The following is a 27,410-nucleotide window of genomic DNA, read 5'->3' as shown; positions in this document are numbered from 1 at the left end:
GGTTAGGGGAGGGCATCGAGTGGATGAAGTCAGATTTCTATGCCTTCTTTTTATACCCCAGAATATTACTCCATCTGATCTTTCTTTGCCATTAGGCTTTGTCTTGCTCACCAATCTCCTATGCATGTGACATGCAAGTATTCTGATAAGATGGAAAAGTAATCCCAGAAAAAGGGGAAGCCCTGAAGTCACCATGACCTTGAGAGAGAGAGCAACGGTCTTTTCAATGATTTAAGGGAAAACATTGCAAGGACTTTGAGAAGTCAAATATACCATTGCTCTGGAGTCACTGAGGACCAAGAAGAAGGACCAGATCTGACTGTATGAGAAAAACACTTTTTCAAGGCTATATTGGAAGGCTGGGTATAAAGGGAGATATTCAGCAACCAACAAAGGCTCCCTTCTTACACCACACCGTCAGACATGGGAGGAACATCTCAGAACTGTGCAGAGTTCTTGTCAAGGAATCCACTTCGGTCCTTTTCAGCTAAGTGTTGACATATATGTATCCCAAATCCTTGCTTGCATTGCGTATCTATCTGTATTTAAAATGTGAATTAGAAGGCACTTTGGACATCTGCGCACATCCAGAAATACCGCCTGGACCCTTGTCCATCTCGCAGTGAGTTCTTTCCTTATCCCAGAATGCTGGCAGATGCTGGTGCACAGACAGCTATGGGCCCCAGGGAGAGGGAACTGCTCTGCCCAAGGCAGCTGGGGCAGGCACTCACTAAGCCCAGGTGCCTCTCTGAAGTGGGATGCTCGAGCTCAGGGAGAGCCAGAAGCCTGCAGTCCACAGGCGTGAACATTTGATAAACAACCCTGTGGGGCGTATTGAAGAAACATGGGCTTCCTGACCTGAATATCGGCCTTTCGGTATCAAGAGGGACACGTCCCTGTCGTGGGCAGTGAGGACACAGTGTCAAAACACAGAAGGTCCACAGGACAAGACATGCCCACTCGGGAGGTAAAGGTGCCCTGTGTGCAGATTTCTAAAGAGATCCTGGTCTGTCTGATTGGAAATACATCCCCAAAGTCAGGGATGGCTGGAGACGCTCAGAATTATAAACACACCTCAGGAAGAAAGTGAGGTTTCAACGGAACACTTGGGCCATTTGTGATGTGTGGGTGTTCCAGAGTGTGTGTGCATGGGTGTGAGACTGAGTGTATATGTGTGTAGCAGAGGTTGTGTCTGTCACGTCCTTCATTCCCAGGAAAATTGGTCCAAAGATTTCTTGGCAACATTTCTCTAAGGAGAGCTGCATTTCATGGTAGAGAAACATCCTAGCTGCTCCCATTCATTCACTCATTTTTATTTTTCAGTATCGAAGGCTGAACCCAGGGACTTCCCTGTGCCTTTTTACATTTTGAGTCAAGGTCCCACTAAGGCACCAAGTTGCTCAGGCTGAGTTCAAATGGGAGAACCTCCTGCCTCAGGCTCCCAGAGTGTTGGCATGATGGACGTTCACCGCCATGCTCAGCACCCTAGCTTCTACAGTCCTGAAGGAAGCATGGTTCTATTGGGCCTGAGCATTAGCTGCTGTTTCTCCTACTGCAATGGCAGGAAGACCCTGGCACCATCCCTCGGGGGGGACGCTACCTAACCAGAGCCGGGAAATCACAGGAACATCCTCTGCTGTCTAAATCTCTCATGTGTCTTTCTTAACACATGGCTTCCTCCTGTTACGGAGGGAAAGAGAAAGTAATGTGCTCTGAGTTTAATAGATGGCTTTTCCACAGCTTTACTTTCACAAATAAGATATTAACTTTCTAATGACGGGCACAGAAATTCAGTTTGATTTCCAAAGATTTTCATTAGGACAGATTTAATTTAAAAATTGTGGTTGCATTGCAAAATTCCATGACAATGACCCTACCCAGTCCCTGCCTAGTCAATTCACTTAAGAGTAGATTAAGAAAGAATAGAATAGAACTTTCATTTCTGCGTTTCAGAATAACGAGTGTTGTGGCACTCACTCAAACTGCTTGGAAACTCACATTGCTTTCCTCAGCTTTACATTTTCTCTTACATACCTGATGTTCCAGTCAGTAACATTACATATTTCTATAGGTCATATGCTTGTTGTAGTTGACTGATGGTTAAACCGATTGCAAACCCAAGTAAAGATTACCTCCCTCTTTTTTGTTGTTGCTTTGTTATACAGATTCTGATGGTGACCCGTGACTGATGGTTTCAGAGCCCAGGTTGGTGGTGGTCGGGCACTTTCAGCCACCACCATCTATCTCTGTTGGCAATGTCTAGTCCTTCTCTTCATTCTCCTAAGGCCATATTCCCCAGTGGATGAGCAGCCCTGGAAGTGTCCCAGCACGTGATGACAACTTCTCTTTGTTTTAAATAAATCACATTGTTTCCCACCGATTTGCTAACAAGAAGTCGATGCCTCTCCTATTAGGAGTCATGAAATAAATCAGATATACAACATCAAATGATAGCTCTTAAACATCACACAATTTCTCTTATATGAGAAACCCAAAGTGTAAATACATTAAAGAGAAAAATCAAAGGTCAGTAACTGGAAACAGGGAGACGGAGCTTTTGAAAATGAGAAGGGAACCAAGAGCTAAAGGAGTGGAGAGGGAAAGAAGATGAAGGGGTTGGAAAATGAATTACGACATGTTAAGCTTTCCACCCTGAAGGTAGTCATTATGTACTAGAAACATGTACTAAGTAAGAATTTAAAAAAAAAAAGAATTCTGGGCTTTAACAACTGCTTGGCATCCTTATTTTGGAAGAAGTGAGCAGGGTGATTGTCTGGTAGTACTGTGTGCTCCATTCTGGCTGATACTGGATACCTACTCTTAGATTCAACAGGTCTAAAGTTCTTTCACCACTGCCTTGGCTTCCTGGGCACAGGGCAGTGTCATTCAGGTTGGAACTTAGAGACAGCTCAGTCACGACTTGGCTGAGGGCACAGAAATCTCATGAAAAGAGATTCAGTAAGTATTTTTTCAAATTTTAGTTGTCTATTAAGTCACTTTAAGGAAGGTCCATCAGGGTTATGCTTACCATAATTCTATCTCCAGAAAACAGGAGAAAAGTTCACTACAACGGGTCAGAAGCCAGAGAGAACCCACAAGGCAGATTCTCACTCAGAACCCTGAGAGCCATCAATGATCTGAACATGTACTAGAATTTCTTCCACTAGGTAAGGAGGTTGACAGCACATAAAAGGTGTGAGGGCTTTTCTCACGTCACTGTATACTGAAGAGTGAAAAACATCCCACCAGGTGAGCAGAGTTGTACTGTGAAAGTATAAAGACGTACTTTGTCTCTGTTCTGGAATGTTGCCCTAGAAACCTGCTTTCTTTGAGAATTGAAGGTTGTTAGGTATAACAGTTAAAACTAACTAAGAAAAAGCAAAGCAAAATAAACAGATAACACCTTTCTGAGCTCCTGGGGCAGTGGTGGTGAACCTATGGCACACGTGTGATTTGGTTTTCTGTTAAGACAAAAGATTTTAATGTATGAGTTTAGTTTTTCTAAATTAAAACCTCAGTATCCAGATTCACTTTCAGTGTTGGCACTTTGTGATAAATAAGTGGATTTTGGATTGCAGTCTGGGCATTCATCTAAAATGTTTGCCATCCCTGATCTAGCATAATATTACAGCAAAGATGATGTCCAGCGCTTGGAAAATTCATTGTATTAATGCAATCCTCTACCAATTATTGAAAAATTTCTCCTTTTTGTATCCAGTGTTTTAAAACTTTAAATACTGTTAAATACAATATATTTAGAATGTTTCTAATCACCTTAGGTAGCCGTTCCTCTTAGGCTGTGTTGTGTTTTCAACGTCTTTTTGTTTCTACTTCTTTTATATCCAAAAGGTCCTTAAGATGGCTGCATTTAGTTATAAAGGTATTTAAATGTTTAAATTAAGACACAAAAAACTCTCAATGACAATTGAGTAGTCCTTGAGAGAAGCTATTATGTTTGTAGATATCTCATATTCATAAATCAAATCCTGCGCATACTAAACCCAGTAAAAAACACTCGTGCACAATGTCTCTCATAAAAATGCAATTATTCTGCTTAGTTATGTTTTTAAAATAGCCTGACATTTAAAATAATTGATGAATATGTAATTTGCTAATCAGTAATGGGCAGTTCCTGTAGAGGTGCTATCATTAGTTTTATAATTTATTATTCCAAAACTTTTATGAATGCAAGATTAAAGCTGGGAAGCAGAGAGAAGCCACTTCAAGATGACATTATCCTATTTAACACCCATAATACTTAACAGCAACAACAATTAAGCCTCACAAATCAACTCGACATATTGATTTCCTATTTGGTGAGTTACAGGTAAGACATTCGTGTGCAGTGGCTTTCCTCTTTCTAAATTTCCCATTCATAATCATGCACCCAAATGAGCACTGGAGAAACATACTTTACTGTGAAGGATTAAATAATGTTTTAGCTTATGCCTTTATTTCTTGTCTCTTTCCTCCAAGTGATAAAAGAGATCTCATTTACCATGCATGAACACTTACATTCCCTTTTTGAGAACATTCTTCTATTGCTGGTACAAGGGACAAAACTCATTTATTTATAGATTGCCTTATTTATCTACAGCTTTTGGTAAATACCTAGATTATCTGATCAGCTTGTCTCTCTGGCCTCAGAAGGAAGACTAGCTGCCATGTTCAATCCAAATGAGCCGGTATATGAATATTTATAAGGACATCAATATTCACAGAGTCTTACAATCATGCTCCAAGCTAAATAAAAATAAAAGTAAACTGTTATAAATATTACAGTATAATAGGATAAGGACTAAAAGGTATATACAGACTCATTGACAATATCTGTGCAAGTATTGTGGACAAAACATTTCAAAAGAAATTTACATAAAACAAAGTAGATAAATTTATCAAATATTGATAAATTTTCAGACAGTATAAAAGTACACAAAACATGGAAGAGAGAAAGAATTTTTTCAAAATAATCACTATGCCAATACATATAGTACATGTTTACTACATTTATATTACAGAATGATGAAAATCAGAGACAAGAACGATTTGGTAACAAACAGCAGAGAAAGTTTCACCAGTCACAAGGAAGAAAGACATTCCTCTGGGATGAGAACACAGAGAGTCCGAACGCCTCCCCACCCATACACACAGAGGAAAAGAAAAGCAATGCAGAGAGTCGTCTACGGCAACACAGGACAGACAGAGGTGGGAAGCATTTGGCATGTTGCACCACAGGAAGTCAATCACGATTGGCTAACGATGAAGGTACCTGGCTCTGCTGCAGGTCACTGGCTTGCCTGAGAGGAGTAACTGAGGCAGGAGGCACACCTGATGTAGACGCAGACCGGCCTAACTTGCAGCTTACTTTAGGTTCTGCGAAGAAGGAGGAAAGACAACACAATTAGCTGAGCTACATCTGTGGTGATGAAATGGCTTCCAGTCTCCTTTTTGCTTTGCTGTGTGTTCTGGGAATATGCAAAATGCATCCGGGTGTTTGTTAAGTTTGCAAGTGATTAAACACTTACACAACAACTGGCTCTAAAAGGAGCTTTATTTACCTCCTGCGGAATGAAGAGGAAACCTCCAGAAGCACACGCATTGTTCCCTTGCACATTTCACCCCATCTAGGGTTCAATTCTATGAAGTGATTACTGAAGCAATGACACCACATTAAGGAGAAAAGCAGGTAACCTAGTGAGTTTTGATCCCTCGTTTGCAGCTCTGGTCCACAGGACTCCTACATTCTAAAATGTCTTACTCGTTCTAAATCCATCGTTCCTTCTTTCCTTCGTTCCTTCCCTACTTCTTTCCCAGCCTACTCGCAATGTAACACCATTGTCACCGTTACCATTCTATCTCTGTTTATGTTAAATGTTATAATTACCTCCTGAGACCTGTGCAATTTATTTCATATTTATAGTCCACCAGCTGGACACAAAATTGAGACCAGAGCCTCTGGCTCACCCGGGAGAGAACTCCTAGGCTATCCAGGAACACAGATGTTAAACAACGAATGATGGGTGTCATCACGGAACTGCCAGTGTGGTGAGATTTCTTGGATAATTTATAGGATGACATGACCATGTTTGTTGTAGGAATCCCAATGGATTAAATTTTTGTTCCTTCAGCAAACATTTCCCAAGTGCCTGCTATAGGAACACTGAACAAGGGGCTAATTATCCACACATTAATGAAGTTTACATTTTCTCAGGCAAGACAGGCATTAAATCTCAAATCATTGGCTGAAGTTCGGAAGTGTATCAGAAAGAACTACAGGTCACTATGTTAGCATTTATCACAAGTATCTTCTGCATTCTGCTGCACCTGGGAGAGAGGCTAACAGAGTGGGTGGTAAAATCTGAAGTGGACATGATTCTGAATCCAGAGATGCATTTTTTAACCTAAATAAAAATCAAAAGTAGTTTGAATGCATTGTTCTCTTTTACTTTATTGCTGGTATATAACACGTTTATGGTAGCAAGAAGCCATCCTATTGTTTAGGATAGTGGGGGAAATTTGAACGAGTCACAGGTAAAAGATAGAATAAATTTACTTGCAAAGTTCAAAGAAAATGCCTGGCATGTAAGAATGGTTTTTGATAAAAGTTGGCTCTTACCCCACCCAAACGCACACACACATTTATACACAAGTGACTGTTATCTCTAGGCCTTTACACTCGGGAAATTGACTATATTTCTCTTCCTTTTTTCTGTCTCTGACTCTTAGCTTCTCTTCTCTTCTCCTTCCATCCCATTTGCTTTTTCTTTGTCTCTTTCATTATATTTTCACGCTTCCCTTTCCTCCTTAGACCATCATTCTTATGGTGTGACAGTTAACCGTGTCACCTTGAGTAAGAAACAACTGACTCAGTTGGATTCCCATAGCTCTGGATGTGGCTGAAGGGAGCTACAATTCTTTCTGTATTTATCTCAAATAATAGGGAAGAAGACAACCCGTGCTGGGTGTGATGGCTCCAAACAATAGAGTCGCAGCCTGAGTGGAATAAAAGGGAAAGGAAGAAGGAAGGCTCGACTCTGACTCTTCAGGGGAGCTCCAGACTCCACCCTCACCTTTGATGTCCTCTCCTGGCTTCCAGCATGGACTCCCTTAGCACTGCCCTCTCCCCATGCTATTGTTTGGTCTTGAGTCTCAGTGCTTTCTACACACAAGCCAATGCACACTGCCTTACGATGGAAACCAAGACAGAGCTTCCTCTCCACATCCTGGGTCTCTCTTCTGATTTCACCATGTATAGCAGAAACACCATCTCCATTTTTCTGGAAAAATCTTAATACTTCTGAACTTCCCAGACTGTTCTTTTCTTTTTTCTATAAATGTATTCCCGGTTGGCAACTGACTTTTCTTCTTTGCAATTCTTTCTGTATTTATCTCAAATAATACCTCAGAAATCCTTTTGTGCTCCATAAGCTTTCTACTACAAAGTAATTTGGACACAATACCAGGCTGAGTTTCTTGAATTATTTCAGGCCACCCACCTGTTAAAGTTTACTCCAATTATTCTGTATTTAGTGTCACCAAAGTATAGACTTAACATCAGAAATTAAAACTAATATTCAGAAGTCCCCTGTGATCTGATGCATCTGGTGAAGTCCACTCTGTTTCAGGGCTCCCTGCTCCCTTCCTGAGATCTGCATGTGTCTGCTTCCCCTTTTAACCTTTAGTTGTTCTCATGCATAGAGTTTTATCATGTGAAATCTCACCTGTTCTAAGACCTAGTCCAAGGGGTACTTCTATTAAATATCCTGTGATATTGTTTTTCTCTTTCTCTCTTCTGAATTGCCTTAGAACATACACAGTGTTCATATTACTTGCTTTGGTTTTGAGCATTTTTCTGGTAGGGACTATATAATAAGCATTCAATTATTACATATTGGGCCGGGGATTTAGCTCAGTGGTTTGGTGGCCTGCCTTGCAAGCGCAAAGACCCGAGTGGTACCAAAAAAAACAAAAACAAAAACAAAAACAAAAACAAATCAATTATTACATATTTAATTTCACTGAGGACACTCAGATTAACCTAGGGAATGTCAACACAACTTCTAAAAGTAAACAGAAGTAACCAGGTAACACAGTCTGTAAGGTTTACTCAGGCCTGGCTCCCTTACTTATTAAGGCAGTGACTCCCTTCAAAGGCACATAATCTTCTAGGATCCATTTCAAAAAGCTTGCCCTTATTTTTGTGCAGGGGATTCAAATGTCTGCCCATCTATTCCTGAAAATACCACTGAACTCTCTGGAATTGTTTAACTTAGTCTATCCTATTGTGGCATAGATAAAAATATCACTGTCACTTAAAAATTAACTTCATTTACCAGGAGAATACATCCTTGCATATCTTATGGATCTTGTTGCATGAAATAATAAGTGAAGCTTTCATTAACATTCCAGATGAGACAGCTTCATAATGAGGCAGTGTTTCTATACATTCCATATTGGTTTAGCACATTTAGTCATGTAGGTGAGAAATGAAAAGATAGCAAATAATATTTATTTACTATAAGATTCTTTTCAAGTTTATGTTGAAGCAATTGTCTGACGAAGAGATTATCTGACAAAATCCAAAGCCTTTTATATCATGCCATATTTAAAGATTAACTTATCTTCTTGAGTTTTCCAAACTTTGACTTAATTGGACTCTTTCTTTTCACCATAGACAGGGATATCTCTAAGAACCCACTGAACCTCACCAAAATCCAAACTCCAAATTTTCATCATGGTCTGAAAATGCTTTGCTCCCTCAGATGAGAGTCAGAGACCTGCCTTGCTTGGTTCATAAAATCCCCGTAGGCACTGTAGTATAAACACCTTGCCACCCATTGCATGGATCAATTTAAGCTGCCACCCATCTTCCTGTGTTAGCTCTGGAGTCATTCTCAGCATGTCTCAGAGAGTTACAACTCTTCCTGCAGACATATAAGGGGGTTATTCCCATAAATTCTTTATGTGCAAGTACATACACAGGAAGATGTGTACACACAAGCTTCAACTGCATTGGTGCTAATAATGGTATCTCATGTAGTAGGGATATTTTTCAAATTGCAAGAACTCTCTCCTGCCTCGTCTTTCATTTTCTCATGACCTGTCACTTCAATGCATCTGGAATTCATGCTGTGAGATCAAACTGATGGCATGAATCCTTATGAGGTTGTGTCCACTGACGATGATTTGAGCAAAGAATTACAGAAAACAGTACCCCAAACCCTAGAAAAGATTTAGTTATAATCAAGCCTCTTAGCCATCCTGGAGCCCTGTGACATCAAAGTGAAATTGTACAGCTCACTTACCTTTGGAAATGCAAGACTCTCCCACTCTGGAACAGTGAGGCTTAAGGGTCATGGCACTGCAATTCATCCTGAATTTTAATATGAATTTTGCCCAGGCCTTGGGAGAGCCCCCAAATAGAACTAGGTCTAGAAGGAAATGTAAGATAGAGCTTTCCTCCCCAAAGAAAAATTCATCCCATGACAAGATTATTTATGAACTGGAAAGCATCAATTCTTATTGCTTTTGAAAACTCTGTCAACATTATATATGTAGAAATCGATGTTGTTTGCTCGACTACAGTGAAGCTCAGATATAAAGAGAACAAGAAAAATATACCCCAACAGGTGTGATAGATTGAGGGTTTGGGAATACAGGGAGGAGAGGAAGGGAAGAAAGGAAGACAAAAGGAAAAACAGTAAAGGAACAGATTGGAGAAAGAATGAAGCAGGAGCACACTCATTTTAACTTCTCAGAGTTAAACTATTACCAGTATCTGTCATTTTCTTATTTCTGGGACACAACACTAGACACCCACCACTTAAAGGGGAAGGAGCTCAGGTTTGCTCATATTTTCAGTCCATAATCTACTGGCTCCAAGGCAGGGAGGCCTGGCAGAGAGGCATAATGGAGAAAAGCTGCTCACATCACGGCAACCAGGAAGTAAGAAGGAAGTGAGGAGCCAGGAAGGGAAATATCTCCTTCTGGGTCACAGGGCTCTTCTGACCTGCCCCTTCTGACCACGCCCCACCTCCAGGGATCATGTTTAGCTATGCCACCCCCATGATTCAACTGCCCTTCAGAAGCCCCTCCTGTGAGTGCATAAGGCTTTGGCTCAACATCTGGACGGAAAGCATGACATCAAGTCATTAGCATGACATGTTTTGCTGTCAGTGGTATCTGGCTGTCATTTTCCTTTTTATTAGATGAGAAATTATTGGACTGAGCTACCTATTAATTATTTATTTTCATTCTTAACAGATACATACTTGCATTGCTTTGTTTCTAATTTTTTACTGAAGTACTTATTTCTTATCTTTCCCTTCGGGTGAGGTGGGTTTCTGTCCATGATGATGTCCCTGAGTATGCAACAGGATAACCTCCCCCACACAACATACTGCTCTTCTGAGTACTGGTGGCCTCGCTGCTTTCAGAAAGCTAAGAGAAGTGACTATTTTCAACACCTCCACCCACATACATGGGACTGGTATATTTACACACATACACACACACACACACACACACACAAATGAAAGCCATTTTATCTAACATCAAAGAAACAAAATAAGCTGCAATTTGCACAGATACATCTTTCCTCTGATTTGTTTTAATATACAATAGTTTTGCTGTCCTAGCTAGGATATGATTTTATGAAGGTCCAGTCAGATGTACTGTTGCAAAGTGTCCAGCGAGTGACTCTGGGCTACATGGAAGTGGCAGCGTGGCCTTGATTTTCCCAATACACTAATGTATGCCAGGCACAAACACTAACTCCTGGGGAAGGCATTTTTTGAAATAATAATAAGCTATTTGAGATATACTGACATCTGAGTAGTACGGTACAGTTTTACCAAACTATAATTAAATTTACATGGCTCTAAACACTTTGTTTTAAAGCTTCATCACTTGTCACAGCAAACATTTATGATACCCCAACACCCAACACTAAATGTAATTTTTTCCCCATGCATACTGTGAACACATTTATATAATTTTGGTTTGAAATCATTAGACATAAGTAATTCTATTAATTCATGATTAGTTATAATTTTTTAAATGGTAAGCACACGGACAATCTAGATTAGACAATATTTTCAGATGTAAGGGCTGGCATATGTAAAAAATAATTGAGCAATTAATTAAATGGGCCTAATGTCACACTTTGTACTGATTTGTAAAATTTTCATTAAAGTTAATATGGCCATTTCCTTTTGAGTCTTGGTGCTGAGATCTTTAAATTGTACCAATTTAAAAAAAATCTCTAAGAAAGTCACAGGCCTGGGTAGTGTGAGCTGCAAAGACAAAACAAATCAAGGGCTGGGGATGTAGCTCTGTGGTGTTGTGCCTGCCTGGCAAGTATAAGGTCCTGAGTTCAATTTCCAGTGCCAGCAAAAACAACAACAAACCCAAAAGACAAAACAACTCTGATAATTGCTCTGATTATTTCATGACTGTGGAAAAGGAAAACAATAGCAGCAGGATATAGGAATCTATTCTGGGAGCAGACCTTCTCTTTTTTTCCATCTCTCCACAGAGTTCTCCTCTGAGGAGATAGCAGACATTTGCACAGTTGCTAATGATTTCCAGAATGCAACAGCCATCGATTGAGGGTTCAGCATTATCTGAAGGGTCAAATTAATGCCAACAAGAACTACTGATATAAGGGCAATTGTTAATTCTTCTTGGGCACAATGGAGTTCTAGTGCAGAACTAAAACCCAAAGGCAAGTGAGGTGGCCACGTGGTGGGTAGTTTCAGGTCCAAAGGTGGACATAGAGAATTTCAGGAGCCATCCAACCCAGAAGTGAAGGGGAGTCGCAGAAATTCCAAGCTGGGAATACCCATCATAGTCCTTCTTGCGATTGGAAGGGCTGGGATGTCTGTCGTCTTCCAGCATCTTCAGCAGGAAGAGCATAAATCACCTCACTTCCTCCTGGGGGCTGCCCAAGGTGTTGCAGTAAAGCGACTGTTTCTTACATGGCAAAGTTGTGTAGTGTAGCCTTGACAGCTTTTTAAAGAAATTTGTCAGCCTCTTTTATAGCAATATGTAATTTCTAAAATATCCTTAGGATCTTCATTGCTTCAGATGAATATGAAATTTTACTTTTATTTTTAAAAACACTTTATTTCCCATCTAAAGTAGGTTTAAGTAAATGTGTAAAAGCATTTTATCTATTTAACAAGCAAATACAATCATTATCTTCAAATCACTGCGTAAGGAAGGCAGATCTATCCATTAAGATATAAAACTCAAAAACATACATCTTAATTTGCATTAGGATCAACATGTGTGTTACCATGGTGATAGAAGTTTCACCTCCTGTTATTGTTATAGCATTAAAAGCACAAAAAAGGGGGCAATCCTTTCCATCAGCTTGACATTAAGAGTAGATGCATTGTAAAAGTCATTTGAAGTATTCAAAAATGTGTATTTTGTTTCTAAATAATAAAATAAGAACAAGCAAACCTGAGGCTTAAATTTTCTATATGACTCAGTGTGCTGATGTGAGAACTGTTTGCCACTACTAAACTTAAATTAAAATTGCTTGTAATGCTAACAATATTTTCTCTTTATATTTTTGCTTCTTGTAGTTTGTAATAAGTAAGCTCTTAAGAAAACTCACAACCAGTTGTAAATTTTATGGTCCCTATTAGCATGCTTTATTTCAATGACCAGATTCTTATGCTGCCTTGAATCAAGTGGCTATTATATTCACAAACTGATTAATGTGTGCCTGCAAATGAGACCCACCTAAGACCAAGGGTCAAGGCCTCTATGGTAGGAACTTCAGTATGAGCTCCAATAACAGTGACATTTGCACACTTTCTAACAGAAATTCTGGTATCTGTGAGACATTTTGGGGTCCTGGAAGAATAAGGTCAAAATTATTTCTATAAAAATATTAAATAAGATGTTGCTTACTAACATGTCAAAGCAGTAGTACCAATGCTAATGCATTTTTTATGACCCCATAGAGTGTATTTTCAGGTATTTTCCTGAAAATGAATCCAGTGTTCCTACTGGTCCAAGGAAGATAATTCGCAGTATTTGTTGACAACAATAACTTTGAGCTTTCAAGCAAAAAAGAAAAAAAAATAAAATTTGCATCTGTCATTACAAGCTTGATAATAACTTGATACCTGAACATGTTTCTCATGAGATCACTGTCAATAATCAATAAATGCGACACACTGAGTTTATAATGAAATGTGCCAACATATGGAAGATCTGCATGACAGTGAAATCATCTTTTCTAAATACATAACCCTATAAACCATTGTGGTTAACCTTTGCACTTTGCAGTTCAAGCTAAATCAGTGGATTCCAATGTCACGGACTATGAATTTATAGATATGCCAGTAGGGTTGCAGCTAACTTTTGAGAAACTACTATATATGGAGTTCTGGAGAATATTAAAGAAGAATATGTACTCTTATATTAAAAAATCCATTTAAATATTCCTCCCTTTTCAACCATACACCTGTATGTGGCCAGATTTCCTTCGTTTATTTTTTCAAAGCACTAAATCACAGTAGACTGAATCTAAAACAGATATGAGAATCTATCCTACTGATTCACTTATTGACAAGAATTTTCCAGATATAAAACAAGTTCAATCTGCTCACCAATTGTTAACAGTTTGGGAAAATATACTTTATGTTTCATTAAAAAAATGTGTTACTGATGTTGACATATAATGAGCTTATTTTTTTAAATGAACAGATAATCTTTGAAGTTCTCAATTTTAATTTCTAATGGGTTCAATATGTAGTTACATAAAGAAAAGCATATCTGAGGGTTCTCAATAATTTCTAAGAGCAGAAGGTATCCTGAGACCAGAGCTGGAGAATTATTGCTTATGAAGACCCTGAGTCCCAAAAGAGATCTAGAAACCTTTTGTATAATTAATTTGTTATCAGCAGACCATTTTAAGAATAAAAATAAAGAAAAATACCACGATTTAGCACAAGCAACATAGTTATCTGAAAACTTCATAAGATCTCAGAACCACCCATTGGGAATTCTCTTTTAGAAAAATGTCTATTGAAAAATCCAAGATAAAATTATTACCCTCTGGCAGGACTGAGGAAAGCTATTCAAATAATACATCATCTAAAAGAAGCAAACTCCAAGTTCATTTCGATTCTTTGGTGCTAACAAGTAAACTACGCTGAAATAATTGAGATTCCTCAAAGACTTTCATAATTGCTCATTAGTTTATTAAAGTCTCTGCCTTTATCTAGCCAGCACTTTTTCTACTGTTGTAACAATATGATAGAAATATACAGAACTCAAGTTTTCTATCTGCTAAAATTTTCTAAAATTGCTAGTACATGTTTTTTTTTTGGGGGGGGTGACTGAAGAGTGAACTCGGGTCCTTGAGCTTGCAAGGCAGGCGGCAGAACCACTGAGCTAAATCCCTGGCCCATTAGTACATGTTTTGGTAGTAAATGATTAAAGACAAAAACAAAAAGTATTTAGAAGTAAACTTTAGAAGAATTAATGCTCAGTTATCATTTTTGCCTATCCAGAATCCATTTCCTCTTTTTCCGGACTATATAAGTTGAATTTCCTTTGGCAAGTAACACCAGTCATCACAGCTTGCCTTTTGTTCTTAAATTTTAATCATACTTGTTATTTGAAAAACAAGCCTCTTTTGTCATCTGAAATAGCACAGTACTCTTCCACAAATTTTAAAATAGGGAAAGACAGTATTTGAAAGAGCACGGCATAAAGTTTTCTCTTAAATGTTGGGTTTTCTTTTTGTTTCACTGCTGTGGTTGTTTTAAAGTTTTTCTAAAATACAAAAACGTCAACAAGTTCTTACTGATCTACATTAGCCGCTTACCTGAGCTCCAGATCCAACGTGGTCACATGACTTCAGTCTGTCCAATCACTTCTTTCGCCCACTTAGCCTCACTGATTGGCTCAAGGGTGGACACGTGACTATCAATAAGCGTGCCTTTGGTACATTTGCTGAAGCTCAGGGGAAAGCAGCCTTTCATGAGACCTTCTGAACTTAGCGCTTACTCACAGCTTGCTCAGAGAACTTTCTCACCTCTCTAAGCTTCAATTTACTCACAGGTAAAAATCCTACTTCCTAGGGTTATTATAGGCATTAAGATAATAAATGCAAAACTTCTGTGGTGACAACCAGCATGTATTAAGGGCTCATGAAATGTTCTCATTATTTACTGATAAATCTAATGGTTCAGTTCTTTTGCTGATGAATCCACTTTTCTCACAGTGGTGCATGGACGACTCAGCTGGCAGCCAACTTCCTTCATCCCCTGCCTCTGCCATAGTGCTTCAGGTTCTCTGACGGCTCCATCCCTTTCTTACTCTACCAAGTTTGCTTTCTTGATTCTGGTGTTGGGAATGAACCCAAGGCTTTCACTCTGAACTACGTCCCCAGCCATTGTGCTATGTTTATTTTGTGACAGAGTCCTGCTGAGTCACTAAATGGCCCAGGCTGGGCGTGAACTTGCAGTCCTGCTCTTCATAGCCTGCTGTACTTGTTCCCTCCCTCCTTCCTTCCTTTCTCCCCCTGCTTTTCTAAACTTGATACTCTCTGATGAAAGTCATTGTGGCTGTCCCTTTGCCCACTACATTGCCCCCGAGTAACATGATAACTACTGATTCCTGGGAAGGACACATTCAGGATTTATTAAATGACTTATTTTGAACCATATTTTATAGAATGAAGTGCAGCCCAAAAGACGAATTATTTTTATAGTTCACATTTATAAGAATAATTTTCTCTATTACTTCACCTTTCCCGTTTTTCCAGGAAAAAGAAAAAAAGCTTAAAATCCATCGACCAGTCTTCAATTAATTTACAGAGGAGGGAAAAAGGGAGGAGGGAGAGCTGGGGCTTGCAGTTCCTGTTTTGGACAGTAGATGGCAATAAATGTATTATTTGATATCAATTCTGGTCGGATTACAAAGCTTCCAGAAGTACTCTGAAAATGTTTAACAATGAGCAGACAGAGCCTTCTCTTTCGTAATGTCTTCTAAGTCTTTTCGTAGACACAGAGCATGCTTTTGGTGTGGTGTACCCACCCACCCTGTCCAAAGAAAGCCAATCAACCGGAAGCAGGTCAGAGGAGCCTCCCGGAGAATTCCAGGCAGATGCCTCCCACTGGCCCAGAAGGCCTCCAGTGTTGGGGTCACCCTGACTGGAGCAGCACGTAGACGTCGCGGTTCTCAAGCAGGGTTAACCTTTTCTACCAAGAAGAGAAAGGTATCTTCTGCCTCACTTTATTGTGTAACCCCGGTTAGATATTCTTCCTCAACAGACTCAAACAGAGCGATTGGAAACTCAGGCTCTTTCTAATGAGAATGAAGTTATTATCAAGTTGTGCTGTATCTCTAGCAGCGTTCAGGGTATAGTTTACAATGTGACACTTTAGGCATGTATTTAATAGGAATCAAGTTTAAGGGAAATCGAGTTTGCCTATATGTACATAAATTTGCACACTGTAGGTATGTAACTATGTTATATATAATGATTAGCATATGCTAATCAGTAGTTAGCTGACTTAACAAATCTAATCATTCAAGACCACAGAATAAAACCCACAAATGGCTTCGTGGATACACACAAGCACACACATGCGTGCAGGCACGCACCACACACACACACACACACACACACACACACACATCAGTTAATATCACTAAATTCCTTGACTTCAAACTCTTGCCATAACTTTAAACAACTGCCTTTCTAGAACAAGAATATAGGGATAAGAATCTCAATGGTTTAGGAGAAGTAACACAAAACTACTGGAAAACAAGGAGCACCGTTTTGGATTTACTGACTCAGGGGCAGTAACACTCCCTTTGTTGTATAAAAATCTGCAGAAATTAGAGGCCAGAATAAGCTGGTGGGAGGCAGAGTCATCCCTGCCTCCATCGCCTGCTAGGCTGTTCTCACAGGTGTGTCAAATGAGTGAGTGAACGCACTGAAGAGAAACACATGTGATGTTGCTGGTTTTGAAAACTAGTAAGGAAAGCATATCAGTAACATGGCCACTCAGGTGGTCAGGAACTAAGTGTTGCTAATACTAACAACACCAGTTATAAATATCTTTCAATTCGTTACAAGAACGGAAAAACATCATGGGTTGGAGAGCAAGGAGAATATTTCTTTGAATTTATAAGGCAGTTATTTTGGGCAGAACATTTATCTCCATAAATTCTGTTTCCCTTGCTTTAGGAGGATAATAAATTAGCTGTTCCTGTATGTGTGATCCCATGAGCCCTGGCTTTAAAACCCTAAATGGCTTCCTGTCTCTTTAGGTTAAGACTTGAATCACAGATGCAGGCGCTCAGCTTCCTCTGCCCTCCTTTCAGCCTCTCCACTCTGTGTGTCCTCACATCACGGGGTCACAGCACATCCTGTCACCACACTTCCTCCTTCTGCACCTCAGATCTGTCTTCAAGGGAAAGGGGAAGGGAGAGAGGGAGGCACAGGGAGAGAGAGGGAGAGACAGGCCAGGACAAGATCTAGTCCCCACACTCATGGCTCTATGACTCCCTTCGACTAGGCCCTTTCTAAGTTTGGATGATCGCCCAACCTCCCAATAGTGCCATCAGATTAGGAACCCACCATTGGATGGATTCATTAGTGAAGTTAAAGTCTTCATGATCCAGACACCTCCCCAAAGCTGTCAACCTCTGAACATTACTCCACTGGGGTCCAAGCCTTCAATATATGATGTTGAGGAAAATTCTATACCCATCACACCAGTCTTCAGAATGCCAGGTAACACACATAAGGGAGGTGTTATGTTACTTTCCTTGGTGGCTTTCATCATGAGTTGTAACTATATTTTTATTTTTGTCATAAAGAGCTGTCTCCTCCCTTCATTATACTGAATATAGTAGGTGAATCAGTGAATGGAGATACAAGTGATTCAGTTCAGCAGTGTGGAGATGGGAACAGGAAACCACAACCTCATTAAGTCCTGGGACTGGAGCTACCTGGTGGCCAGAGAACTCAGAGTCCATTCCTCACTTTGAGTCTGCTATTTACCAAAGAATATGAGCAACTGCTTAATTTCTCTTGAGCCTCAGTCTTGTCACTGAAATAAAATCAGATAGTGATAGCAGCTTTTTACTAATGAAATGTTACATATAAATGTACTTAAAAGCAAAAGTATGGTGTGTGGGACTGGAGCTACCTGGTGGCCAGAGAACTCAGAGTCCATTCCTCACTTTGAGTCTGCTATTTACCAAAGAATATGAGCAACTGCTTAATTTCTCTTGAGCCTCAGTCTTGTCACTGAAATAAAATCAGATAGTGATAGCAGCTTTTTACTAATGAAATGTTACATATAAATGTACTTAAAAGCAAAAGTATGGTGTGTGTATATAAATTTTCAATCATCTTAGATTAAATTTTGTAATTAAGCCAGATTCTGTTTCCTTTAATGTTGTCTATTTGTGTTTTCTTGAACATACAAGACTTTATTCACAGTCAGGAAGTCATCTTATTCTTTTCTCTTTACAAATGAGTTTCCACCTGCTTGAGATCATTTTGGCCTTTGCTTAAACATTGGGCCAGACCTCAGTTTTCTTTTCACTTTGACAACTGAAGAGTCCTCGATGTCTACAAGTTACAAAAAATGGTAGTGAAGTCATCATCAAAGCCATCATTTAAATGCTCAGGTACTTCCATTAATCCAAATTTAGAGCCCTGGTTCAACGAAATACATCTCCTGGCCTGGTTTGGATGGTCTCCTCTCACAGACTAGGCCTCTGCTTGATTCTTGAGCCTCTTCTGGGCTCCCAGTTTGGCTGCACGAAAGCTGCTTTCCTTTCACCTTGAGGTAGAGAGATTGGGGCCTAATGAGAGCCGGGCCCTCTCCCCCTCTGTGGCTGTGGCAGGTGTTTGACATTGAAAGTCTCTCTTCTTGGGGTGTTTTCAAGTGTCCCACAAACCTTCCATGACTTGCTGGTTCTTGCCTGGCGAGCTCATGGCTATTTGTTCTGTGTCTTCCCTTTGTTACTGGGCACCTGGAGCTGTGTCTTGGGAGTCCTGGCTGGAGTGGGGAGTCTCGTGATCCAGGCAACCTGCAGGCTTCTCTCCATGGCCCAGTTGTGTCCATGGAAACACATTTTATAATATCTTTATCCCACCGTCCGCAGACACAGAGTCCCTGGCCCACCCATGACTTGCTCTGTGTTCATGGGCCTTTCAGCTACCCTGTTGTACTTACTTTTCCCACTGTGTCCCCAAACGGTGATCCCATTGAAGTCTCTTTCACTTGAAATTTGTGTGAGTGTGTGCTTTTTCATTCATAAATATTCATTAAAAGTTATAGTGAAACATTTGTAAGACTAGGGGAAATGCTTTTCCCCTCCCTCAATGGAGATGGACACTCACTCCATACTTCCAAACGTGCAGATGCACACACACACACACACACACACACGCACACGAGGTCTATCTGACGCGTCTCTAATGTCTAGTCTTTGTCTCTCTGCCTCTCACCACCCTCCTAGAGGATCAGAGAGTCCAGTTAAGAATACTAACATTCGCTTTGTTAGCTTCCTCTGCAAGTTCTGCTGCTGCGGCTTGGCTCTTTGGCTTGAACTAGAAGAGTAATTATCTTCTATTATTTTGTAATGACTCTTTTACATTTTGTACCCTGTGTATTTACATTCAGATCCTATTAAGACACGCTTTGACTATTTAAAATGGTTCGGTCACTCCCAGTTCTCTCCCAGTCATTTCTCAAAGCTGTCTGACCAGCCTCAGGAGCAATGCAAATAACTGTTCCTCTGGGGAACACAAACTCCAGCCAGCAGAAGTCGCAGTTTTCCACAGAGAAATAAAGTGGGACCGTTGGGGCTAAGACTTAACACGGCTCTCTGAAGACTCTGCAAATGAGAATTCGGTTATGTGTTTACTACTAGAATTCAGAAAGGGAGCTTTAAGCTCCAGAGTGAGAAAACGGTGATCGGAAGCAAGCAGCAGTATGTGGCAAATGCTCCCTGGGGAAGTAACCGAGCACCCAATTAGAACTGGGAAGCGAAGCAGCTGAGGAGAATCATCTTCCAGTGCCTGAGCCCAGGATTCAGAAGGGGAGCCTGGAGGGTCGTAGACACCGAGCCCTACAGCTGCTGGGGCTAAAGAGGAGCCAGGCAGGAAGTTAGCAGACACATCCCACAGCGGGGTCCCAGTGACAGTGAACTGCACTGGTTTGTTGTTCCTGTTGCATAACAGCAATTAATATAATGCAGAGCTCTTAGTCCTTACCAACATGCAGCCCTTAAACCGCACACGCCCTGGTCAGGCATAATACTTTGAAAAGTAAGATGGGAGAGAAAAACTGGGAGAGTGGATCTCCGTTTTTCACTTTAAATTTTTGTCAGTGAGCATGCTCTACTTATCCGTTATTATCCTGTGTTATTATACACTGACCAAAGAGTTCTTTCATTTGCAAAAAGGGCGGCACAGTTCAGACCTCGCTATCTGTGTCGGTTATCTACAGTCACACTTCCCAACCGCCCTCTGGATCTAACAATCCTCAGTTTTGCTCATGCCAGTGTTTCCGGTGGGTGGTTTAGCTACTCTGTGCTGGGCTCACTTTTGCATCCAGAGGAAACTGAGTGTTAATCAGGCGCTTCTGCTGGAGCAGGCTGTGCAGCCTCCACGTTTTCAGCTGGGCTGGCGGAAGGCTGGGGCCCTGGCTTCCCTCAGTGAATATCTCCTCCTTCAGCAGCTCCAGCGGTTAGCCTGGGCTTGCTCGTGTGGTGATGGCAGTGTTGGAAGACAGCAAGTGGAAGCTTTCGTGCCTTGCAGGCTGAGGATCCGTACTCACACACAGGCACTTTGGTCTCAGTGTGTCGGTCAATACGGGTTCAAGAGGAGCCCACATTCAAGGGATTGGAACTTGACCTCACTTCCTGATGAGGACCTGTGACAGAAACAATTGCCCAGGGCCTGTAGCTAGGGGGAGGGGAATAACTGGGACCAGTAGCCCAGCCCAGCATCCCAAAGAGGGCAATCCACAGCAAGCAATGCAAGTGACAAGGATGCAGTTTGAATATTATGTAGACACTGAAATAGTTTATATCGGTCAGTTTGCAAAAGAGAAATATTTTGCCCATACTTCTATTCGTGAACTGCCGGGAACACCTCATCCTTGTTTATTTTTCTGGCTCCTATTTCTCATGCTGGTTTCAAATGTAATATCAAATTCTCCAGAAAGCCTCTTGCTATAACTTTCCCTTTAGCCAAAGAAGAAAGGGCATTGTGTTTGGTTTACTTACAACACGCAGCGTTTTCTCATTAGCATTTAGAAGTGTGTGTTTTATTTTTTGCTTTCCCTGCTAGACTCTGAAGACTAGGTCTCTTCTCTATTCCCCTGTGCCACCCCCAGCACGTACACCCTGTGTGGTATAGAACAGATGCTAAACAAACTTTTATTAGAAAATAAACAAGAAGAGAGCGAGTGACTTATGCAGTGAGAAGTTGGATAGCTATGGAAAGAAGAGGTGGGCATTTCAGAATATCAGTGCGTCCTTCTTATTCCTACATCCTTGCCACTAAGATGATTTTAGACCCCACCCATCCTTACAGAGCAGAAAAGAAGCACGCTGAGGGATTAAGGTTACTTTCTGGCAACTGTATACAATGTAGCAACCAAATCTTAAAGCTTGTCCCCTGACCATGTGTCCGAATTTCATCTATAAACATAGCCTGAAAGGAAACCAGAAATGGCCATCAAACCAGCCTACAATCTTTGCTGAAAAAGGCACAAATATGTAAAGCACAGGCTATCACAGTAATAGTCTCCTTATCAGTAAGACTCCATGTAGCAAGAAGAAAACTTGTGTTTTCTAAGTCCTGATCTTTCTAAAGGAAACATTGTTAGTCCCAGGGAGAAAATCAGATCTTCCCAGTAAAACTGAATAGGAATATAATAAACATGGTCTACTAGCTATTTTAAACCAGCTTCATATCAGATATTTATTTCTCTGTGCTTTTTAATTTAATCCTCATAATAGTGTACACAATATTTCCTTTATCTTTAAACTTGAGGCATTCATAGGTAAATGGGTACACCTTGAGATCATATTATAGAGATAAGTCAAACACACAAGCTTAAATATTGCCTTGTTTCTCCTACGTGAGAAACTCAGAAAATATGTAAAGAAGAGAAAAGAGAAGATTCATATGTAGGTAGTAAGGAGATCTTTCTCAAGTGGATGGGAGAAAAGAGAGAAGGGAGAAAAGGAAAGTGGGTGGAAAAAAATGGAATAAAAAGTGATGACAGAAAATAGAGCTTTTGTAAATGGGAAGGGATCAAGAGTTTGAAGGAGCAGGAAGTCAATGAAGGGGTAGAAGATAAAAGGAAAAAGAATTAAGATGTATTATGTGCATGTACCAACTTCCCACCATAAATTCTATCAATATGAACAGCAATTGTGTAGTATGGAAAAGTGAATTTGGTAGATAGAAGTGTTAAATGATTTATTCAAGTCATTGCCACCAAAGTGTTCCTTTATGTGTATTGTTGCCAAGCATGGTTTACTCACGCTTGGGAAAGAGCTACAGACTTTTACTATGGTTTCCCAGGAATTTCCCCGGTGGTGTTTCACAATTCCTAGTCCACTGCCTGAAGTAATGCTGCTGGCTGTTTTCACTTCCCTAAATAAGTGTGCTTGGGACTCATTTTGGACAGGAAGCGCTGATTATCTTTGAGTTACTGCTTCAGGAAGTTTATCAGTAAAGTTTGCCGGTCATTCTAGCATTATCAAGTGCAGCAAATGTGTTTCAGAATTTTCAAGTAGGAAGTAGTTTTCTCATAAATCATCGCATGAAAATTCACTCTTCAAAGGCTGTAACCTTGGATACACTTAAATCCCATTCCTCAGCCTCAGTGTCCTGGTTCTGGTATTAAAAATCCATTCTGCCAAATCTTCTTCCCATGCCTCCAGCCTGAGGCCTTTAAGTAGCATTGTAACATTTTCGTGATTTCCTCAATCTTCATGAAAAGGTGATCAGCATCAGAATCACGCCTGTTGTGTTGAAGCCAGAGTTTTCAATCTCCCACAGCAGAATCCTGTCTCCCCTCTCTGCACTGTTCTTGCTCCTTTGTTTTTGTCTCTTTTTGTTTTGTCTAAATTCTGCTCAGTTCTTGAACGTGAATGCTACTTCTTACTGGAAACTCACCTTCATTATCTCAGACCTTTATTTTTTTATTCTTTCTCTACAGATATCTGTAAATGTATGTAAAATTATAGGGATATTGGGTATTTATTTAAAATGCATTATTTTCCAGAAACCTAAATATTAAATATGTTACATACTAATCTCTTTGAATTCTTACCTTTAATTCCTTTAAAGTATTTTTAATAGCAAAACATTTATTGATACATTTTAGACTTACAGAATGATAACACTCTTCAGAGGGAATTTGCACCTGTACATCACGTTATCTCCTACCACTTTTTAACCTTTAAGTCTTTTTTTCGTTTTTGGTACTGGGGATTGAACTTGGGACCTTGTGCTTGTGAGGCAGGTGGCAGAACCACTGAGCTAAATTCCCAGCCCTTTAACCTTTAATTCTTAAAGGTATTTATGAATTAGGAATCTTTTTCATCCATCTTTTATAAATGAAGTTGAGAGAGATGTCACCACTACATAAAAAACAGAATCAGTATTTAAATATAGATGTGCTGGTTCCCTGAACTTAGTGTTCTGCTGCTGTATTATATATACATGCATCATCATCATTATTATATAATTTATTCTACAAATGTGGTTTGCAAGAAAGGACACTTTCCTTTTTAGATCCATAGCTGTCTTTCACTTCTCTGAACTTGTGTATGGGGGACCTTTCTTGGATACAAAGGGCAGAATCATCAGTGGTGGAGGAAAATGGGCTAGGAAAAGGTCCAGCGTTGTTATAGAGAGCATCATACACACTAGGATCCTTCTAGTCTTTAGCATACACCGATTATCACAGAGGAGTCTGTGTCCTCTTGGTTTAAGACTCAATGTCTCATATTACACCCTCCATCATTTTCAAGTTTGTATTATTATTATTATTATTATTATTATTATTATTATTATTGGTTTTTAGAATGATTTTAAATGTCTACTAAATATAAGATAATAATGGAAAGAATTCATTTAATTCCAATTAATGTATGTTCAATAGTACTGTGCTATAAAGAAGCAGAGAAGATCACAGAGTGGTAGAGACAATATTCTGTGTACCATATGTTGTGTGTGTGTGTGTGTGTGTGTGTGTGTGTGTGTGTCCCAGAAACCAAAGCAGACTCAGATACAAGCAGCTTGGGAACTAACTGTTAATTGATTCAGTGATTGAAATCTGAATTTTTGTTAATACCATATTTACTTGTATAATTTCCTCACTTTCCCCCATTATTTTCATGAGCGTTTGGGTCCCAGTTCTCCACTGCCTGCAAGAATCACACCCTGGAGAATCTCTGAATTACTAAACAACAGTAACTTTAATAAAGTACTGCAGCAATGAGTGGCAGTGTTAATTAGAATTGAGATCTCCTGACATGTTTGCTTTCCTTCAGCAATTCCTCCATTCCTCAAAAGAGCTGTTAAGAACAACCATTTCAAGTAGCTAAACTACTTTTGGTAAAGTAATTGTCTGTGACTGATAGAAGAGAGAGAGAGAGGGAGAGAGAGTAAATGCACAACCTAAGGTGGGAATTTACAGTTACAAACTTCCTTTCTCTCCATATAATGTTAGGTATGACAGTGAGTACTGGTGTAGCTTAGGGAATGGGATTATAGAGTTTCGTTCTGGAGTTTCTGGTGGAGGACTGGTGAGGGCATAACCATAAAGGAGCGGGAAGAATGTGAAGCAGTCAGTACCAATTCATTCTCCTCTGTTCCAAAGCAGCTCAAACCCCTTCCTGTAGCTACCTGCCTGCTCTGCTTGTGGATGAATATGTTTCAGGTTATTGCAGGGTTTGTTTTAAACACTGAAGTCAAGGGAACATCAGATTCTCTATTTTATGTTTCCTCTAGTAGAAAATAGTGCTTCTAATATGCAAATGGCATATTTTAAGTTCCTTCTTTTCATAAAAATCAAACCTAGCAATATAACAATTTTCCTTTTCTCCATTTTTAACCTCAAAAATGGTAGAACTATAAGCATCCAAGTTTGAGCAGTGCTCATTTGAGTTTCATTTTCACATGTTGAGTTAACATTGAATTTATGACTTTACCTGGGCTTCTAAATTTGGCATTTCTTTTAATATGGACACAAAAACTTTATAGCCAACTTTCTTTTCTTTTCTATTCTTTTCTTTTCTTTCTTCATCAATGCTGGGGAATCAAACCCAGGGCCTTGCACATGACAGGTGAGTGCTTTATAACTGAGCTACATCTATAGCTCTTCATAGTCAAAGTTTAAAAAAAACATTTTCCCATCTTTCATCTCCATTTAACTCTCTCAGAATCTAACATGGAGACTGTGAGGGACTAGAAATATTTATGTCGTTTCTTCAGGTCAGTGGACAATTTACTGCTCTATAAGCAGAAGTAAAGGTTCCGGAGAAGAGATTTTAGATGTTGCAAACCAAAGTACATGCTTCATGGGTTTGAGGCAAAAGAAACTGAAAGTTTGACGTAAATTCTATTTAGACACTAAATTTCGTAGGAGATTCATGCCACAGTGTTAAAGACAGTGTAAGGTGTACATTTACCAGTTTTTATGCAACTTACTAAGTGTGCAGCAAGATTTTAGTTGTGAACCTAAATGTATCATTCCTGTTCATCTCCAGATTTTCCTTCCTTGTCCACATCTTGAAATATTTAAATTCTCAGTGTCCCCTCTCGATTGCATTCTCATTGTTTTTATTCTTTTTAGGTTCATCCAGTCTGTAGCTCTAATCCCTCCAGAGCTCTCTCATCCCAGTCTTGAGTCCCACTAAAGCTCAGTAGCTTCAGACTTGTAATTCCAGACACATATGGTCTTGCCTATTATATATCTCAGACCACTTTCAATTTAACAGAGTCAAAATTTAAGCCTTGACTTTTTCTCCTAATCCTTGTTCACATCTCATGGGATATCTATCTTGGTGAATGGTGTCCCTGTCACCCAAGTTTAAAGCCTTGAAGTCGTGACTGGATCTTCCATGGTGTACACCAAATTACGTTATTCTTGCCTTTAAAGAAAATGACTGCCAGGTGTCCATGAACCTATCCATGCTTACACAATGTCTTCGCCACCTTGTCCATACAAATAGATTGCTTTCATTTTGAGATATAAGGCTGAATCTCTTTGAGTGGGGGAAAGAAAAGCTCTTCTTAAATCCATGAAAATCCCATTTCTCTTCACACAGTCAGTGCTTTGGATAGGAGCTGTGTTTCTCAGTTTTCACCAATAAAAGTGAGAGAGTCTGCTGTATCACGATACCCAAAACAGTAATCATCCACTCTTGATCATATAATAAACCTTAAGTGTGGCAGAGCAGGAGACCTAGAAGGATGGGAAATTTTCCAAGTCTTTGGTGACATCCCTGAACAGCTGGCTGTGTTCAACTTGAAGCAAAGGGAGCTAACAAAGGTCATTATTATATAAAACATTGTTAATTTGTGCTTTACAGTTGAAAGCATTTCTTATTAATACACGGAGTCCTTCAGGTTTTTTGCTTTCTGATGAACACCAACATTTGTACTTTCTTCAATCTTTTCTTATCCTTCATACTAAACATATTTTTAAAAAATCTTATAGACTTGTGAGTTTTCATCCAAAAAACAGACCTTTTCTTCATCATATTTATGGTGAACAACTCTTTAGGCTTCAAGTCCTCACTAACATGTGAAGACTTCTCCAACAAATTGTATTTTATCCACAAAAGACCTTGATTATTTCTCCCCAAATCATAATCTCCCAGAAAGAATGAACTGATTCTCTTCTACTTCACAAAATAATTTGTATAACTCATACAATTTTATGTGTGAATTTGACTGGGCTAAGGCATACTCAGCACATTGTTTCTAAGTGTGTTTGTAGCGTTCTTTCTGGAAAAGATATGTATTTGAATCTGTAGGTCAAGTAAAGAAATCAACACCACCAACATGATGGGTATTATCTAATCCACTGAGGGCCTGAAGAAAACAAAGAGAAAGAAGGACACATTCACTCTTTCTCTTGAGCTGTCCATCTGTATCCTGCTGTTGGACATTATTATCTGGTTTCTTGAACATTTGGACTCAGACTTGGACTTGTGCCATTGATGTCCCTGGTTCTTGGGCCTTTCAGTTCGGTTATGTTACACCATTGGCTTTCCTAGGACTGCAGCTTGCAGTTAGCAGATCAAGGGACTTCTAAGCCTCCATAATTATTTTAGCCAATCCCTTGTAAGAAATCTCATTCTGTATGTCTATACAGAAT

General features: G+C 39.7%; 1 protein-coding gene across 3 annotated transcripts in view; it reads right to left on the bottom strand.

Annotated features, from left to right (window-relative positions):
* Nyap2 (neuronal tyrosine-phosphorylated phosphoinositide-3-kinase adaptor 2) overlaps positions 1-27,410 on the bottom strand; it is a 264,186-nt gene that overhangs the window by 41,857 nt on the left and 194,919 nt on the right. For 2 of the 3 annotated variants that reach the window (XM_033764661.1, XM_010611770.2), the window contains one exon: positions 5,270-5,373. In XM_033764661.1, the coding sequence (XP_033620552.1) occupies positions 5,270-5,373 (104 nt within the window). Of the gene's footprint in view, positions 1-4,611; positions 4,744-5,269; positions 5,374-27,410 lie in introns of all 3 variants that reach the window. The other variant, XR_004517534.1, reaches the window with a different exon arrangement.

The sequence above is a fragment of the Fukomys damarensis genome, unplaced genomic scaffold (assembly GCF_012274545.1).
Source record: "Fukomys damarensis isolate Sample0158 unplaced genomic scaffold, DMR_v1.0_HiC HiC_scaffold_16, whole genome shotgun sequence".
NCBI lineage: Eukaryota > Metazoa > Chordata > Mammalia > Rodentia > Bathyergidae > Fukomys > Fukomys damarensis.
Note: the sequence above shows the minus strand (reverse complement) of the source record. Positions and strands in the feature narration are given on the sequence as shown.